Genomic DNA, 19,330 nt, shown 5'->3' on the forward strand with positions numbered 1-19,330 from the left:
GGGTAAAGGTAGGACCGATTAAAGGCAAAGGTGGGAGGATGTGCCTGGAAGCTGTGGAAGTGAGGTTCTCAATGAATACTTCTCTTCAGTATTCACCAAGGAGAGGGGTCTTGATGATGCTGAAGACAGTGTAGGTGAGGGTAATGTTCTAGACTATGTAGATATTGAGAGAGAGGATGTGTTGGAGTTGTTAGAAAATATTAGGACAGGTAAGTCCCCGGGGCCTGACGGAATATTCCCCAGGCTGCTTCGTGAGGCGAGGGAGGAGATTGCTGAACCGTTGGTTAGGATCCTTGAGTCCTCGTTGTCAATGGGGATGGTACCGGAAGATTGTAGGGTGGCGAATGTCGTCCCCTTATTCAAAAAAGGTAGTAGGGATAGTCCAGGGAATTACAGACTGGTGAGCCTTACGTCTGTGGTGGGTAAGCTGATGGAAAGGATTCTAAGAGACAGGATCTATGAGCATTTAGAGAATCATGGACTGATTAGAGACAGCCAGCATGGCTTTGTGAAGGGAAGATCTTGCCTCACACAAACCTGATAGGGTTCTTCGAGGAGCTCACCAGGAAGATTGATGAGGATAGTGCAGTGGATGTGGTCTACATGGATTTTAGTAAGGCGTTTGACAAGGTTCCGCATGGTAGGCTTCTTCAGAAGGTCAGAGGCCAAGGGATCCGGGGAAGCTTGGCCGTGTGGATTCAGAACTGGCTTGCCTGTAGAAAGCAGAGGGTTGTGGTGGAAGGAGTGCCCTCGGATTGGAGGGCTGTGACTAGTGGTGCCCCGCAGGGATTGGTACTGGGACCTCTACTTTTTGTGATATTTATTAACGACTTAGATGAGGGGGTGGAAGGCCGGGTTAGCAAGTTTGCAGATGACACAAAGATCGGTGGTGTTGGGGATAGTGCGGAGGGTTGTCAAAGCTTGCAGAGGGATATTGCTAAGATGCAGAGCTGGGCTGACAAGTGGCAGATGGAGTTCAATCTGGAGAAGTGTGAGGTGGTACACTTTGGAAGGACAAACTCCAAGGTGGAGTACAAGGTAAATGGCAGGATTCTGGGCAGTGTAGAGGAGCAGAGGGATCTTGGGGGGGTTATATCCACATATCACTGAAAGTTGCCTCACAGGAGGACAGGGTAGTTAAGAAAGCTTATAGGATGTTAGCTTTCATAAGTCGGGGGATCGAGTTTAAGAGCCGCGAAGTGATGATGCAGCTTTACAAAACTCTGGTTAGGCCACACTTGGAGTACTGTGTCCAGTTCTGCTCGGCTCATTATAGGAAGGATGTGGAGGCGTTGGAAAGGGTGCAGAGGAGATTTACCAGGATGCTGCCTGGATTAGAGAGTATGGACTATGAGGAGAGACTAAAGGAGCTAGGGCTGTTCTCATTGGAGAGAAGGAAGATGAGGGGAGACATGATAGAGGTATACAAGATATTGAGAGGAATCAATAGAGTGGACAGCCAGCACCTCTTTCCCAGGGCACCAATGCTCAAAACAAGAGGGCATGGCTTTAAGGTAATGGGTGGGAAGTTCAAGGGAGATGTCAGAGGGAGGTTTTTCACCCAGAGAGTGGTTGGTGCATGGAATGCGCTGCTTGGGGTGGTGTTGGAGGCTGATACATTGGACAAGTTCAAGAGATTGTTAGATAAGCATATGGAGGAATTTAAGTTAGGATATGTTTATGATATATATTTAAGTTAATATGTGGGAGGAAGTGGTTAGATAGTCTTAGGTGTGGTTTGAAGGTCAGCACAACATGGTGGGCCAAAGGGCCTGTATTGTGTTATATTGTTCTATGGTTCTATGAAACAACCTTCCTGCCTCTATCTTATCTATCCCTTTCATAATTTTATGTTTCTATAAGATCCGCTCTCATTCTTCTGAACTCCAGTGAGTATAGTCCCAGGCGACTCAATCTCTCATCAACCTATCCCATCAGACTTTGGGAGGATACTCTGTTGCCTTGGGAGAGATGTTGGGAACCACAGAAGAAAGGAGCACAGTGAAGGAAGGTCACATAATCGACACCTGGTCAGTCTCAACAGAGAACTTAGCTGAGACAGCTTTACAGCCCTGTTGACTATCCCATTGTAAACATCCCACTGGGAGCTATCCAGAAGACAGGACAAGCAGATGGAGGTGTTTGGGACCTGACATCTTTGTGGAAAAGTACTATTTAATGGATTACAAATCTCAAATAAACACTCTGGTAATTTAGGAACCAAATGGTTAAAATAATTGTCGGATGGTACCAGCAGGAATTCAAAAAAGTTAAGGAAACACATGCTCATACGGTTAAGGATTGGAATTAAGGCTGTGTAAAGGCAATAAAGAGCTAAGCAGTATTTGTGAAGTCATACACCTTATACCAAGAAATTATAAAAGCTGCCTATGAGATGACCAGCAGCAGTGATTCCAGAGACCAACCATTGAAGGTGAAGACTCTGAGAAGAAGGCACGCCAGCAGCTCTACTTCATTAGGAGTTTGAGGTAATTTGGTATGTCACCAAAGACTTGTACAAATTTCTACACATGTATGGTGGAGAGCATTCAGCCTGGTATGGAGACTCCAATGCACAGGATCACAAGAGGCTGCAGAGAGTTATAGATTCACCCAGCTCCATCACTGGCACAACCCTCCCTACCATCAAGGACATCTTCAAGAGGCGGTGCCTCAAGAAGGTGGCATCCATCACTAAGGATCCTCCCCATCCGGGACATGCCCTCTTTTCATTACTATCATCGGGAAGGAGGTACAGGAGCCTGAACACCCACATTCAGCAATTCAGAAACAGCTTCTTCCCCTCCGCCATCAGATTCCTAAATGGTCCATGAACACTACTTCATTATTCCTATTTTATGCACAAATTTATTTTGTAATTTACAGTAATTTTATGTCTTTGCACTGCACTGCTGCCACAAAGCAACAAATTTCATGTCGTACAAGTCAGTGATAATAAATCTGATTCTGATTGATTCTGGAGTCAGGAAATTCAGACAAGAGCTCACCAAGATCAAACCACAGCCAGGTTCAATCAAGAGTGGGTCATAACTGAATACAGGTAGTGAGTTTTTGAAGTTGTGAAAGTAATCTAAAGAGTTGTGTGAGCAACTAAGAGAGTTGTGAGACTAAAGAGTTAAGTGCTTGTTTGAAATTGCGCAGTGACAATTTTGAACCAAATTGTGATTAATAACGTATAGTTGTTAGGCAAAGTCATTGCTTGCTGTGTTGTATTTAATTGGCAACAGAACTGTGCCTTTATGAGCATGCCATGTCTGCTGCTGGGTTGTCTGGACAAGTGGGGCACCACAGACAAGTCTGACCCACCTCTTACTGTCAGTAATAGCAGTCAGAACCTACAACAGTGGGTAAGTGACTCTTCACCATGCAGCCATTAGCACGTAACATGCCTTAAAGGACAAGGCTGGGTAACTCCCTGGGTTAAATGGATGCACAAAGAGATGCTGTTTCACTTTACAGTTCGAGGAAAACGCAGCCCTCCTCGTGTGCTAAATCCCCTTCCCCTTGAGACACTCCGCTCTCCTGATGGATGCTGCCCCTCACCGTGAGATTCTCCGCACATTCCCGGATTCGATTGTGGCTCAGGTCCAGAGTCCGGAGCACGTTGAGCAGCCCCTGCCAACAGAGAGCAAAACAAAAATTTAAAAAGACAAGCAGCAGTTAAACCCAGCAGAGCAGAGTTTATATCACAGGCTTGTCAGAACAAGTAACGTTACCACTGGTAGGTCATTAACACAAGTGGTCAGGAACATTCCAGGTTATTCAACCCCTTGTGATTCCTCAAAAAGGTCAAAAATCTCTGGAAATGTTTGGTTGGGCAATGCATCAGCATCACACCCTGCCAAATGACAGCAGCTCACTAGAGAAGCCAATCACCTTCCTAGTGAATCAAACTCTGAGTTTCAAGGAATCCCAAGCATCACCGACTGTGGATGTCAAACTTTTATGACACTGTGGAAAGAGAAGTTTTAGGTCAAAGACCCTTCATCAGATCTGACAGAGGGTCTCAGACCCAAAATGTTAACAGTTTCCCAATCCGTGACCTACTGAGCATTTCCAGCATTTTCTGTTCTTATTTCATGACATCAGACAAGATAAGATATCTTTATTAGTCACACGTACATCGAAACACACAATGAAATGCATCTTTTTGCATTGAGTGTTCTGGGGGCAGCCCGCAAGTGTCGCCATGTTTCCAGTGCCAACATAGCATGCCCACAACTTCCTAACCCGTACGTCGGAGGAAACTGGAGCACCTGGAGGAAACCCACACAGACACACGGGGAGAATGTACAAACCCCTTACAGACAGTGGCCAGAATTGAACCCAGGTCGCTGGCATTGTAATAGCGTTACGCTAACCGCTACACTACCGTGCCTGCCCTCTTGAACTTTAACACTGAGGAACAGTATCAACGGAGCTTTGTCCCCCATATAACTCATGGCATTCCACGAACCACCCATTTGCCTTCCAATCCTCTAGTGCTCCCGTTTTTGTCCTTTCCCCACCCCTACCAAGTCCTCATCACCCATCTTCAACTCCCTTCCCCTCCTGGTTCCATCCACTCACTACACACATACAGTTCACCCATAGGCTCCCCCATTCCCCCCCCCCCCCCCAACCCCCAAATCTGGTTCCACCTGCTATATACCTCTCCCCTAATGGTTCCCATTCTCACCTCTTACTTTAATAAGTTCAGCACGGGTTCCCCTTTGTGAGCCCGACCTGACCCAACCCAAAACATCAACAATTCCTCCCCCTCCCCCCCGCCCCCACAGATGCTGCTCGACCTGCTGAGTTCCTCCAGCAGATTGTTTGTTGCCCCAGATTCCAGCATCTACAGTCTCGTTTCTCATGCCGTCCCTTCCCTGGGAGAATTTCATAGGACATGAAGAAGGGCTCTTGATTATGTATCGACCCAGATGTCCTTGGGACCATTTAATGAAACATAGAAAACTACAGCACAGTACAGGCCCTTCGGACCACAATGTTGCGGCGACATTTTATCCTGCTCTATATCTATCTAACCCTTCCCTCCCAAATGTTAACCCTTCACTCCCATTTCTCTATCATTCATGTGTCTATCTAAGAGTCTCTTAAATGTCTCTAATGTATCTGTCCCCACAACCTCTGCCGGCAATGCGTTCCACACACCCACCACCCTGTGTAAAAAACTTACCCCTGACATCCCCCTTATACCTTCCTCCAATCACCTTAAAATTATGTCCCCTCATGTTAGCCATTGTCGCCCTGGGAAAAAGTCTCTGACTGTCCACTCGATCTATGCGTCTTATCTTGTAGACAATAGGATGGGATGATAGGATGAGATTGAGGAAGCTTTACTATATTTGAAATGAAATAACAGAAAATGTCAGAACAAAGAGTTAACATTGCAGACCCACAGTCCTCCATCAGTAAGTAAAAGGTTCTGAGGTCAGTTGCCTGCAAGTAACTCTGTTGCTCTCTCAACAGATGCTGCCCGACCTATTGAGTGTTTCTAGCATGTGGGCAGGTTCTGATGAAGGGTCATCAACCAAAAACATTAGTTCTGCTTTTCTCTCTGGGGATGCTGCCTGACAAGCATTTCCAGTATCTGCAGTTTGTTTTTGCTTACTTGCATCAGACCCAAAAGAGAGATTAGCGGAATCACAGTTGTACAGCACAGAAACAGGCCCTACAGCCCAGCACATCCATGCAGAGTTTTCTCGCCTTTGACACAAACCCTGGCTGGAATGAAAGGCACTCCCTCAGTGAAAGGACTCTCTCAATGAAAAGAACATTGCAGAGAATACTATCCACTGAAGGAAGATTGTGAAAGGAGGTGCTGATGCACAGGTCACTGGCAGTTACAGCAAAAAATAAACTCAACAGGTCCAGGCAGCATCTGTGGAGGGAAAGGAACTGTGGATGTTTCGGGTCGAGACCCTGCATCAGGACTGAGAGCGTAGAGGGGAGATGGCCAGTATAAAGAGGGGAAGGGAAGAGTGAGGCAGGAGCTGGTAGATGATTGGTGGAACCAGGTAAGTAGGGAGATGATGGACGGATGGAGCTGGGTTGGGGGAGGGGTGGGGCAGGAGCTGGCAGGTGATTGGTGGAACCAGGTGAGGAGGGAGTAACTACAAAGGGGGAGGGGTAAGACAGGAAACCACAGAATTCCCATCGGGAACATTGACGGGAATTCTGTGATTCTCCCTCTCTTTCATTGCTCCCTCACTGTGGTTTTCTCCACCTGCCCATCATCTCCCTCCTCACTTGTTCCACCCATCACCTACCAGCTCCAGTCTTACCCTTCTCCCACTCTTAATACAGGCCACCTCCCCTCTACATCCTCAGTCCTGATGCAGGGTCTCAACCCGACACTTCTGCTCTGCCTCCACAGATGCTGCCTGACCTGCTGAGTTTCTCCAGCAGCCTGTTTTTTGCTCCAGCATCTACATCTATCGAGTGTCTCACGGCCCAGTGAGAGCAGCTCACCCTGCAGAGTGCAGCAGTCAAAGCAAACCCCACTGCACTGCCCTTGCAGGAGATGATTTAGGGTTCAAGCCTTGGAGCTGGCACACTATCTTACCAGTGAGTTGTCGAGCGAGGTGATGAAGTTGTTGCTGAAGTTGAGAGTGTGTAGGTCCAGCCAGGGGAGGGCAGAGCTCAGATCACCACCACAGACAGAGATAATCTCCTGCTCCAGAGAGAGATGAAGTTAACAATACAAGAAAGCAGGAACAGTAGTAGAACACTCGACCCCTCACCAGCCCAGTCATTAACATAATCATAACTGATCTGCCCCAGGACGCCTCTTCTGTGCCAGTTCCCCACAACCCTTGTTCCCTGATCATTCAAAAGTTCCCCACCATCAACTGCTCTCCCCGTGACCGTAAGATACCGCAGTGGACGCAGCTCAGCACATCACGGAAACCAGCCTCCCCTCCATGAACTGGTTACATTTCTCGCTGCCTCCGTAAAGCAGCCAACATAATCAAAGACCCCACCCACCCAGACATTCTCTCTTCTCTCCCCCCCCCCCCCCCATCAGGCAGAAGATACAAAAGCCTGAAAGCACGTACCACCAGGCTCAAGGACAGCTTCTATCCTGCTGTCATAAGACTATGAAATGGTTTGCAAGTACGATAAGATGGACTCTTGACCTCACAATCTACCTTATGACCTTCCACCTTATTGTCTATCTTTCTCTGTAACTGTAACACTTTACTCTGCATTCTGTTATTGTTTTACCCTGTACTACCTCAATGCACTGTTGTAATGAATTGATCTGTATGAATGGTATGCAAGACAAGTTTTTCACTCTACCTCGGTACATGTGACAATAATAAACCAATTTACCACAACAAGGTAGATTGTGAGGTCAAGAGTCCATTTTATCATACTAGGGAAACATTCAATAGTCATAACAGCGGGATAGAAGCTGTCCTTGAGCCTGGTGGTACATGCTTTCAGGCTTTCGCATCTTCTACCTGATGGGAGAGGGGAGAAGAAAGAATGTCCGGGGTGAGAGGGGTCTTTGATTATGATGGCTACTTTACTGAGGCAGCAAGAAGTGTAGGCAAGAGTCCATGGAGGGGAGGCTGGTTTCCGTTCCTTTGCTCCAAGGAAAACAAGCCCAGCCTATCCAATGTATTTACCCCTCCTTTGTAAAGGTCCTCATACATCTCACAACCAATAAGAGCGATCTTAAATCCTAAAAGGACCAATCCGTGCCCAGTATTCATACCCTTTAAGAGTCATTCAGTCATGTAGCATGAACAGGCCCTTCGGCCCACCACATCCATACCGACCTTTTTGCCCATCTACACTAATCCCATTTGCCCACATTGGGACCATCTCCTTCTATGCCCTGCCTACTTAAGTGCCTGTCTAAATGCCTCTTAAACATTGCGATTGTATCTGATTCCACCGACTCCTCTGGCAGCATGTTACAGATATCAACCACTCTCTGTGTAAAACAAAAATTTACCCCTCAAATCCCCTTTAAGAATTCCTACCCCTCATCTTAAACCCACGCTCTCTTGTTTTTGATACCCCTACCATTGACTATTGGAAAATGGCTGACCATTTACCTACTTATTCATCACATAATCTTATATAGTTCTGTACAGTCGCCCCTCAGCCTCCTTTGCTCCAGGGAAAACAAGCCCAGCCTATCCAATCTACTTTCACAACTAAATCCAGGCAACATCCTGGTGAACCTCCTCTGCACTCTCTCCAGCACCACATCCTTCTTATGGTGTGCTGACCAGAACTGCACACAATACTCCTGTGCTTGGCAACATAACGTCCCAACTGTTATATTCTATGCCCTGACCAATGAAGGCAGGCATGTCCCACCCTGAAGACCTGTGTTGCCACTTTCAGGGAACTGTGTACTTGGAATTCCAGCTCTCTTTTCTCAGTAACATTCCTTAGCGCCCTACCATTTACTGTTAATGTCCTATTTCTACCTGACTTCATCACCTGCATTCGCACTGTCTGAAAACAACAGAAGCAGATTCCACCACAGCTTCAAAGTTGAATTGGAGGAGGAACTGAGAAAATAATTTTCAGGTTATGGCCAAAGAATGAATCTGGCTGGATTGCTCTCAGATAATATGGCAAGCAAGTCTCCTGTGCCGTAATGATTCAACCTCTTTAGCCTCCTGCTATCAATCTTGAGAGACCTAACTTCAGTTTTAAGACTGTGTTCTGGACATCCTGCCAGAGGTATCAAATCTCTTTTTCCACTTTTAAGATCTCGATTAGATTGGCTCTCAGACTTCTAAACTCAGAATAATCCAATTAAACTCTCCATTCCCCAGCTTTATTCTGCTAAGGTGGCAGTAACAGGTCTAAGGGCAGCACTCCCAACAGAACCAGAGGTCACTAGTTCAAGTGCCACTTCAGAGACTCAAATCCAACACTCACTAGGGGAGTGCTGCACTACCAGAGGTGTCATTTTGCAGATGAAATAGTGCATCTGTCTTCTTGATGCCATGGCAGAGCTTCTGAAGAATGGGAGGTACCCTTGGTGTCCTGGCCAATACCCATCCCTCAACTAACTGGAGAACAAAGGTAATTGGGCCATTGTCACAGTGCTGTATGTGGGAGCTTGCTGTGCATAATATGAGCCACGTTCCCTATATTACATTCACTGGCTGTAAAGCATTGGCCCGAGGGTGATGAAAGGCCCCTTCGGTACTCTTGACATTAAATTCAGCGGTTGTTGGGTCCTTGCCAGTTTTCTGGATTGGAGACGACAGACTCACCTCGATGGTGTTGATGCAGCATGAACAAACAAGGATCTCCAGCCGTGTGTAGACACCCCGCAGTCCTTCCAAGCAGTGAGGGGGAACCCGCTTCAGCTGGAACACACCAGTGGATACACGTGAGGCTTCCACACACAGAGGCCAAGGAACAACACTGCATTGCACCATCATACCACTCAAATCCCTAGACCGCCACCAGTGTCGATGGGTCAGACTGGTGCACACCTCAGAGCACAAATTACAAAAGGATGCAACAAATTTAGATGCCTGCCAACAACTCCCTTCAACTTTATTTTCCCCCCACCTTAAGTAAAAGATCCCACCAAAAGAGGAACTACAGGACGGCTCTGAGACATCACACATCAGCATGTTGAACGAGGAGATACCAATGCCAGGACCAAGGACACATCTGCTATCAGAGCAGAGGGAGCCAGAGATGGTTCACGTGGAGTGCCTCGACCTGAAATGTCAACCGTCCATTTCTCCTCCAGCAGTTTGTTTTTGCTCCAACTTTCAGGCTCTTTTGTCTAAAAGTCAGGAGCCTGATGGACCAATCTTCACTTGCCTGAGTGAGTGTGGCTCCAACAACACAAGAGGCTCAACATCATTCAGGACAAAGCAGCCAGCTTGTTTGCCACCTTAAACATGTACTGCCTGCACTACTAGTGTACCATGGCTGTAGGATATGTGAGCTACAAATGAACCAATTATTTGCCTTCTGACTTCACCTCCCACACCCAGACCCCTACCATCAAGGACAAGGGCAACCGGCAAAGGGAACACCACCACCTACAAGTTCCCCTCCATGTCACATGCCATTCTGACTTGGAAATATGTCACCATTACTTCATCATCATTGGGTCCAGATCCTGTAACACCCTACTCAACAGCACTGTGGGAGCACCTTCACCAGAGGACTGCCTTTGTTCAAGATGGCTCACCGTCACCTTCTCAAGAGGAGTTGGGGAATAGACAATAATTGCTGGTCTTACCACCAATTGCTTTGATTTATTCAATCTTCAGAGAATGAAATGAATACTCCCAACTAAGGAATTTTGTTTCTCATTCATGGGAAATAGGTCTAGGCTAGCATTTACTGTGCACCCCTCACCTGGTCAGGTGAATGGAGCAGCTTGCTGAACCACGTTGCCATGAGTGTGGAGAAGTTACAAAAGGGACAGAGCAGTAAGGATGTTGGTCAGGCACAAGATGCTGGAATCTGGAGCAACACACAAGATGCTGGAGGAACTCAGCAGGTCAGGCAGCATCTGTGGAGGGAGGTGGACAGTCGACATTTTGGGTCGAGACCCTTCACCTGGACTGACGGATAGAGGGGAGGCAGCCGGTATAGAGGTGGAGGGAAGGGGTAGAGCAAGAGCTGGCAAGCGATAGGTGGATCCAGGTGAGGAGAGGTGATAGGCAGATGGAGGAGGGAAGGGTGGAGATAGTGACAGAGGCTGGGAGGTAACAGGTGGAGGTGATGAAGGGCTGAAGATGATGGAATCTGATAGGAGGGAAAGATGCAGCATGGAGGGAGGTGGGGTATTTGTTAACCAGATAAGATTACCAACAGAGTCTTGACGCAGGGTTTCAACCCAAAACATCGACAATTCCTCCACCACCCCCCACCCCCCCAATACATGCTGCTTGACCCGCTAAGTTCCTCCAGCAGATTGTGTGTTGCTCCAGATTCCAGCATCTGCAGTTTCTTGTGTCTCCAGGATTACTAACAATCCAGTTTCTCCACTCCTAATATCTTTTTTTTTAAATCCAGATTTAATCAATTGAATTAATGCGCCCCAGTTGGCAAAGTGGGACTTGAACTCGAGTCTTTTGACCTCTGTCTAAGGTTTCCAGGTAAGAGTCCAGGACTATTAGATACCATTCTTTTTTGTCAATGTCCTAACATCTAAATGCGTGTCTTGGCATTATATTTTGCCACTGCTGCCCTTCCCCAGGGAGGTCACCACCACCTCTGGCTTTGTCCCAGCTTGCGACCTCACGTCTCCCCACTCATTTTGCTAGCCAAGGTGAAATGAGCTGGCCAACTCCCGATCCCATGGGGTTAGAAGGCACCGCTTTGACAGGCATACCTCTAAGAATCGGAGAGATTTAAAAGCAAAGATCTTGACAGGTGTCTGGAGGTTGGGTCCTGGGGGATGCACCAACTGAAAGAGAAAAAATAACTGATCACCCATTCACACAGAGACAGACAGACTGCAACTTGGATGAAGGAGCATGCGAGATCACAACTTCCTCCATCACTCTTGCCAACAGGCTACCATCTACATGGAGCAAGAATTTCATTAGATCATCTAGAAAATTACTGTGATTACAACAGGTGGTCACATTCATGGAATTTTGCAGTGAGTGACTCATCTCCCGACTCTCCAAAGTACATGCAGCATCCCTGGTGGCAAGACCAGATAAAACTAGAGGCGTCTACACACCTCGCACTATTCCTATACATTGAGGAGGAAAGCCTCAGGAAAACGCTGAAGTCTTTGGACCCATGTGAACAGTTGCCATGAGTTGGAGTGGGATCATCACACCTGTTTTGCAACTTAAACCTTGTCTGACTTCCTGATTATTTCAGTTTTCACGTCCAAAACAACTCAGAATCAGATTTATTATCACTGACTAAAACAACATGAAATGTATTGTTTTGCAGCAGTAGTACAGTGCAAATATAAAATTACTATAAATAACAAAAATAAGTAAATAATGCAAAAAAAAGGAATAACGAGGTAGTGTTCATGGACCATGCAGAAATCTGATGGCGCAGGGGAAGAAGCTGTTCCTGAATCGTTGAGTGTGGGTCTTCAGGCTCCTGTACCTCCTCCCTCCCTGATGGTAGTAATGTGAAGAGGGCATGTCCTGGATGGCGAGGGTCCTCCGTGATGGATGCTGCCTTCTTGAGGATGTCTGCGATGGTGGGGGGGGGGGGGGGGGGGGGGGGGGGAGAGTGGGGAGTGGGGGTGTGGGAGGGTTGTGCCCGTGATGGAGTTGGCTGAGTCTACAGCCCTCTGCAGTCTATAGAAATTTGCAATGGTCTTTGGCGACATACCAAATCTCCTCAAACTCCAAATGAAGTAGAGCTACTGGCGTGCCTTCTTCATGGTTGCATCAATGTGTTGGCCTCAGGATAGATCCACCAAGATGCTGACGCCCCGGAACTTGAAGCTGCTCAGCTTTTCTACCGCTGACCCCTCAATGAGGACCGGTGTGTGTTCTCCCAACTTCCCCCTTCCTGAATTCCACAATCAACTCCTTGGTCTTGCTGACGTTGAGTGTGAGATTGTTGTTATTCATGAAGTAAACTGGATTTGCAGTAGGCCAGGCTTCATTTGCAAGGATATTTCCTAATATCCCTCAAATGCTGTATCCAACTCTATACCCTCCTTCATTGGAGGATGAAATTCAGCCTTCTTCAGAAGCTTTTCAGCTTGAAAAATTAACTTCTCGATGGATACTCTCTGCCACGGAGTATTTCCAGTGTTTGTTTTCATTCATTTTAAATCCCAGCAGAATCAGGCATGGTTGGACATGTCATCGTTCAGAGGAGATAAGGAACTCTCCACATTATCCCAGCTTTCAAATAAGACCCCATCCTCCCTCCTTGATGGACGTGAAGATTCCATGGTTGGGTTCTCTCTGGTGCCCAGGTTAGTATTTCACCCATGAATAAAGTAACATTAGACAGTGTAGAGGGAACATTACTCTGTCTACCTGCTTGGTAGTGTGTGATGGGACAGTTTTTGGGGAGCTTTAATCTCTATCTAACTGGAGCTTCACTCTGTGTCTGACCCCGGGAGTGTGTGATGGGACGGTGTAGAGGGAGCTTCACTCTGTGTCTGACCCCGGGAGTGTGTGATGGGACGGTGTAGAGGGAGCTTCACTCTGTGTCTGACCCCGGGAATGTGTGATGGGACGGTGTAGAGGGAGCTTCACTCTGTGTCTGACCCCGGGAGTGTGTGATGGGACGGTGGAGAGGGAGCTTCACTCTAACCAGTGCTATTCCTGGGAGTGTGTGATGGAGCAGTGTAGAAAGAGCTTTATTCTGTGTCTACCCATGTTGTCCTGCTTAGAAATGTGTGGTTGGACAGTGTCCCTAGGAGTGTGAGATAAGGACAGCATTTTTCCTATAGTAATCCATGATGTCCTTACCCCAGGAGTGCTTGATTGGGCACTGTGGAGGCACTAGGTGGAACCTACTGCAAAAGCATAAGATGAGCTGGGAAACAGATAAAATTCCCCCGAGTGCCACAGGGTACAAGGCTAACAATACCGATGGAAACTCAACCCCTCAGCAAAGACCAACCAACCTTCAGTGAGATGGTTTTTTGCAACACATCGAAAAGGAACTGCACGTCCAGGACTGAGGCAGTGTCAGACGGGTGGGAGGGAAGTGCAACAAATCCATGCTGGTACTTGCGGGCCAGGAGATGCTGCTCAAAGAGTTGGTGGAGAATCTGCAGGCCAATGGTCAACAGGGAGAGAGTACTTGTCCCGCTCAGCACAGAGTCACCTGCAGATAAGACAGCAGAGATTTGCTCAGACAAACACCTGCAACAATTTTCCTATCCCAGTGTAATGTTGTGAGCCCAAATGAACAACACTGAGGCCCATCCGCCACCTAAGGAAACTTTGCTCTCCCACTAGGAGATGGGCAAGTGTTACAGTGACTCTCGTTACCCCAGTCCATTCTGCACTGGTTTTAAATAACAGAGGACAGCATCTTTTTTGTTGCTCCAGACTCCAGCATCTGCAGTCTCGTGTCTCCATCTCCCTCCACAGATGCTGCCTGACCCGCCAAGTTCCTCCAGCATCTTGTTTTCTGCAACAGATTTACAATGACGGGCAAATGAACCAATGGAGATGTAAAGAAAGGAGACACAAGAGACTGCAGATGCTGGAATCTGGAACAAAAGAAATGCTGGAGGAACTCAGTAGGTCAGGCAGCATTTGTAGAGGCAAATGCACAATACAGTTGACATTTCAATTCGAGACCCTTCAGCTGGATGGTCCACTTCCCTCCAAAGGTGCTGCCTGACCAACTAAGTTCATCCAGCAGTTTGATTTTCGCTTGAGACACGACAAAAACCATTTTTCAAAAAAAAACAAGCTATTAGTAGATGGAACAGAGGGATGCAGATTCAATGGCAAGTTTTAAATGTTATCTTTTGTAGGTGTGTTGGGGGAAAAAAAGCAAGAAATTGGGACCTACTGGAAGCTCCTTCAGAGAATTATTTGCTAGATAAGAACAGAAAATGATGCAAATGCACAGCAGGTCAATCAGCATCTGTAGAGAGAGAAACAGAGTTAACACTTCAGGTCAAAGACCATTCATCAGAACTAAGACATTAACTCTGTTTCCCTTTGCACAGATTCCAGATTTTTACTCCATCTGACGTGGAGAAGTGCTTTGAGTCCATTTCAGAGCCACCATTTTAGTTTTAAGGCAATCCCCTCACCCCTTGTTCTGATTCCCCTCGGGAGGCAACAGTTTCTCTGTATTCACTCTACTAACAGACTTGTTCAACACTTTCATTCTCCAAATCAAAGGTGCAGCTACAGAAGCTCATATGGACCCAAGGTGCTACCCCTGCCTTTTTGTAGAATAAATACAAGAGTCTTTGTTTCAGTCTTACTTGGCCTACTCTCTCAACTTTTTCTCCAGTGCATCAACAAATCCATTGGTGCTGCTTCTTGCATTTATGCAGAACTTGAAAATGTCACCACTTTTGTTCCAAATTTCCAGCATACTCTCACCTTTGTGTGGTCTATCTTGGACCAGCCTTTCCCTTCCTGGATCTTCATCACAGTGAATCGGTGTGCTCATATATGCTATGTGCTGCTGCAAGTAAGTTTTTCATTGCATCTGTGCATACATGTACTTATGCATATGACGATAAACAACTTTGATTACACCTAGGACTCCCACAACTATTCTGACAATGCTTCCTCCCGCCGTTCCTCCCGTAAGAACATCATTCCATTCTTCTACTTCCTCTGTCATTGTCTTGCTCCAATGACGAGACTCCCTGCACAGGTACCTCAAGATAGAGTCATAGACTAATACAGCAGAATACAAGCCCTTTGGCCCAACCAGTCTGTGCTGACCACGGTGCCCACCCAGCTGGTCCCAATTTCCTGTGTTCGGCTCATATCCCCCCAAGCCCTGCCCCTCCATGTACCTATCCAAGTGCTTCTTAAATGATACTGTTGTACCTGCCTCACCCACTTCCTCTAACAACTCATTCTATATAATCACCACCCTGTGTGAAAAGGTTGCCCCTCAGGTCCCTTTTAAATCTTTCCCCTCTCACCCTAAACCTATGCCCCCTAGTTTTGGACTCCCCTACCCTGGGGAAAAGACTGTTACCGTCCACCTTATCTCTGCCCCTCATGATTTTAAACTTCTATGTCGCTCCTCATTCTCCTACTTTCCAAGGAATAAAGACCTAGCCTGGCCAACCTCTCCCTATAATTCAGGCTCTCTCGTGCTGGAAACATCCTCATAAATCTTTTCAATACTCTTTCCATTTTAACCATGTCTTTCCTATAACAGGGTGACCAAAACCATACATAGTACTCCAAGCGCAGCCTCACCAACCACTTACACCTGTCTTCTTCTCGAACTGCGTCTTCCCCTCGACCATAGGTGATCAAGCGTTGGACCTCACCTCATCCGTTTCCAGCACCTCTGCTCTCACACCATCTCCCCCTGGACAAGCCAAGGACAGAGCTGCCCTGATCCTCTCCTTCTATCCCACCAGCCCGTCATCCTTCACAGCCGCTACCTAACCTGCTGAGCATTTCCTGTTTTGATTTTAGATTTCCAGCATCTGGAGATTTTATCTTTTGATCGGACTCACCATAGTTTCGGAGCAGCTTTGTCAAATTTTGCACAAACACCTCCTCCCCAGCTCTGGATGCCATTGTCTAGGAGAAAGAGGACAAACCAAGTTGGAACACTCACCATATTCTGCACCCAAACATCTTAAAGCTGTTGTTTCAAAGTACAATTGACAAATGACAGAGATTGGCATTGGTTTGTTATTGCCACATGTACCGAAATGGTGAAAAGCCTTTTTTTGTTGCAATCTCATAATAATGTGACAATACGTTGGAAGATGGACAGTCGATGCTTCAGATTGAAACTCTGCAGTCCAGATGAAGGGTCTCAACCCAAAACGTTGACTGTTCATTTCACTCCACAGATGCTGCCTGACCCGCTGAGTTCCTGCAGCAGTTTGTTTTTAAAGAGAAGGCTGGGTTCCAGGGGTGGGGAAGGTACAGAGTACACAGGTGGACCTGGTTTCACTCTGATCAGTGGTAAAGTGGAGAACGTTGCATTTCAAACAGATGTGAACATCAGGCAAACCAGCTCGGGAGCACAGAAGTGACAGAGAGGGGTGCAGCTGTATAAATGACGTACATTCAGATGCTTAAGAATGAGTATTTTTGCCCAAGGGGAACTTTCTCACGAGGAGGGGAGAGTAGATTCTGAAGATAATGTAGAGATAGGAGAAAGGAGAATTATAGTAAACAGAGGAGGGTTTCCATCTCAGCTCTTTCACATCACCTTCCTGGTAGTGCTGCCCTGTTCCCATACTCTTAATTCTACTTCTCTCAGTTATTCCATTATCATCACTTTAGCATTTCTTTTTGCACTACCTAGAACATAGAACAGTACAGCACAGAAACAGGCCCTTCAGCTCAAAATACGTGCCAAAGTAATTAAACTAGTAATTAAATGCCTAAATGAATCCCTACTGCCTACACAATGCCCATTCATGTGCCTAAGAGCGTGCTGAACACCTCTATTCTATCTGCGACCACCACCACCCCCGGCAGCGCATTCCAAGCACCCAAACTGTGTAAAATAAAACATACCCACTCTCACCTTAAATGCATGCCCTCTAGTATTAGAGATTTTGACCCTGGGTTAAAGATACCGGCTGCCTATTCTATCTATACCTCTCAATCTTATAAACCTCTGTCAGATCTCCTCTCAGCCAGTCCAGAGAAAATAACACCAGTTTGTCCAACCTCTCCTCATAGCACATGCCCTCTAATCCATGCAGCATTCTGGTGAACCTCTTCTGCACTCTCTTTAAAGACTCCACATTCTTCCTATAATGGGGGTGACCCGAATTGAACACAATACTCCAGATGCGGCCAAACTAGAATTTTACGAAGCTGCATACAACTTCCTGACTCTTGAACTCAATGCCTTGACTAATAAATGCAAGTATGCCATATACCTTCTTCACCAACCTATCAACCTGTGCAGCCACTTTCATGGAGCTATGGACTTGGACTCCAAGATCCCTCTGTACATCAACATTGTTAAGGGTCTTGCCATTAACAGTGTACTGTCCCTTTACATTTGATCTTCCAAAGTGCAACATTTCATATTTGGAGCAACACACACAAAATGCTGGAGGAACTCAGCAGGTCAGGCAGTATCTATGGAGGGAAATAAATAGTTGACATTTGAGACGCTTCATCTGGTTGAGACCCTTCATCTGGACTGGAAAGGAAGAGGGCAGAAGCCAGAATAAGAAGGTTGGGAGAGGGGGAGGTGCACAGGTTGGCAGGTGATAGGCAGGTCCAGGTGAGGGGGGAAGGTAGGTGGGTGGGGAATGGGAGAGATGTAAGAAGCTGAGAGGCGATAGGTAGAAGAGGCAAAGGGCTGAAGGAGGATGAATCCTTTGCACATGAACAGGTCCTTCAGCCCAAAATATGTGCCCAACCTTGCAGCCTAACAGCATGAATATTGAATTCTCCCACTTTAGGTAATCTCCTCTCCTCCCACTCCCACCACCAACACACCCCCCCCCCCCCCAACCATGCTTCTTCTCTGCTTCCCTTTCCTAGCCTTTTCTCCCCCTCTCTCTTCTTACCTTTAACCTAGCCCCCAGTGGATCTGCTCTCCCCTCCTCCCCAGCACCTGCCTAAGTCCAGAGTCTCTTACCTGCATCTACCCATCACCACCTTATGTCCACCCCACTTCCCCTCTTTTGTCCACCTATCACTGCTCTGCTTTTCCCTCCTATACAGTATATTGGGCTTCCCCTTTTCCTATCTTCAGTCCTGAAGAAGGGTCCTGACCCGAAACGTTGACCGCCTGCTTTTCTCCACGGATGCTGCCTGGCCTGCTGAGTTCCTCCAGCATCATCGTGTTTTTCATCTAGATTCCAGCATCTGCAGTCCTTTGTTTCCCAAATGTCTTTTAAATGTTATTATTGTACCCACCTTTACCACTTCCTCTGGCAGTTTCTACATACCCCTCAGCTTGCCTTTAAACGTTTTCTCTTCTCACTTTAAACCTGTGCCCTCCAGTTTTACACTCCTCTACCCTGGGAAAAGGACTGTGACCATTTATTCACCTTATCCTCGTCCCTCACGATTTTATTAACCTCTATAAAGTCACCCCTCATAGTCTCTTACACTCCAGGAAAAAAAGTCCCAGCCCATCCAGTCTCTCTTTATAACTCAAATACTCCAATCCTCCCAACACCCTTGTGAATCTTTTCTGTACTCTTTCCAGCTTACGGATATCCCTCCTATAGCTAGGTAACTAGAACGGCGCACAATACCCCAAGTGCAGTCTCACCAATAACTTGAACAGTTGTAATATGACATCCTAACTTTTGTACTCCGTGCCCTGACCAATGAAGATGAACATGCCAAAACGCCTTCTTCACCACGCTGTCTACCTGTATCGCCACCTGAATGGCCAACTTCAGCTTCTTTCTCACGTTCTTATGTTTTTAAAACTCATTAGGTGAGGAATAACTCTCAGCCTTTTCCCAATCTTATGCCTATTGCTTTAAATCTATACCTCTTCTTATTGGCCAACCTGTGAAGAGAAATGGCTCCTTCCCATCAACACCCACTCAGGAATTACCATCACAAAGCCAGACAAAATTCCATGGACGATGAATGTCAAGTGAATGCTCAACGATATCGTCATACATTGGAAATCTGGAGAATTTCATCCAAATGCATCATGCTCTCCATAAAACCATGGAATATTATAATAC

General features: G+C 46.7%; 1 protein-coding gene across 9 annotated transcripts in view; it reads right to left on the reverse strand.

Moving 5' to 3' along the window:
* The window catches only part of stk11ip (serine/threonine kinase 11 interacting protein), a 154,944-nt gene that overhangs the window by 94,145 nt on the left and 41,469 nt on the right, over positions 1-19,330 (reverse strand). For all 9 annotated transcript variants that reach the window (XM_052014107.1, XM_052014144.1, XM_052014097.1 and 6 more), the window contains exons 2-7: positions 16,154-16,220; positions 13,601-13,803; positions 11,369-11,443; positions 9,276-9,371; positions 6,590-6,697; positions 3,565-3,636 (exon numbers count right to left, since the gene is read on the reverse strand). In XM_052014107.1, coding sequence (XP_051870067.1) covers positions 3,565-3,636; positions 6,590-6,697; positions 9,276-9,371; positions 11,369-11,443; positions 13,601-13,803; positions 16,154-16,217 — 618 coding nt within the window. In that variant the 5' untranslated portion in view covers positions 16,218-16,220. The remainder of the gene's footprint in view (positions 1-3,564; positions 3,637-6,589; positions 6,698-9,275; positions 9,372-11,368; positions 11,444-13,600; positions 13,804-16,153; positions 16,221-19,330) is intronic.

This window comes from Pristis pectinata, chromosome 1, assembly GCF_009764475.1.
Source record: "Pristis pectinata isolate sPriPec2 chromosome 1, sPriPec2.1.pri, whole genome shotgun sequence".
Lineage (NCBI taxonomy): Eukaryota > Metazoa > Chordata > Chondrichthyes > Rhinopristiformes > Pristidae > Pristis > Pristis pectinata.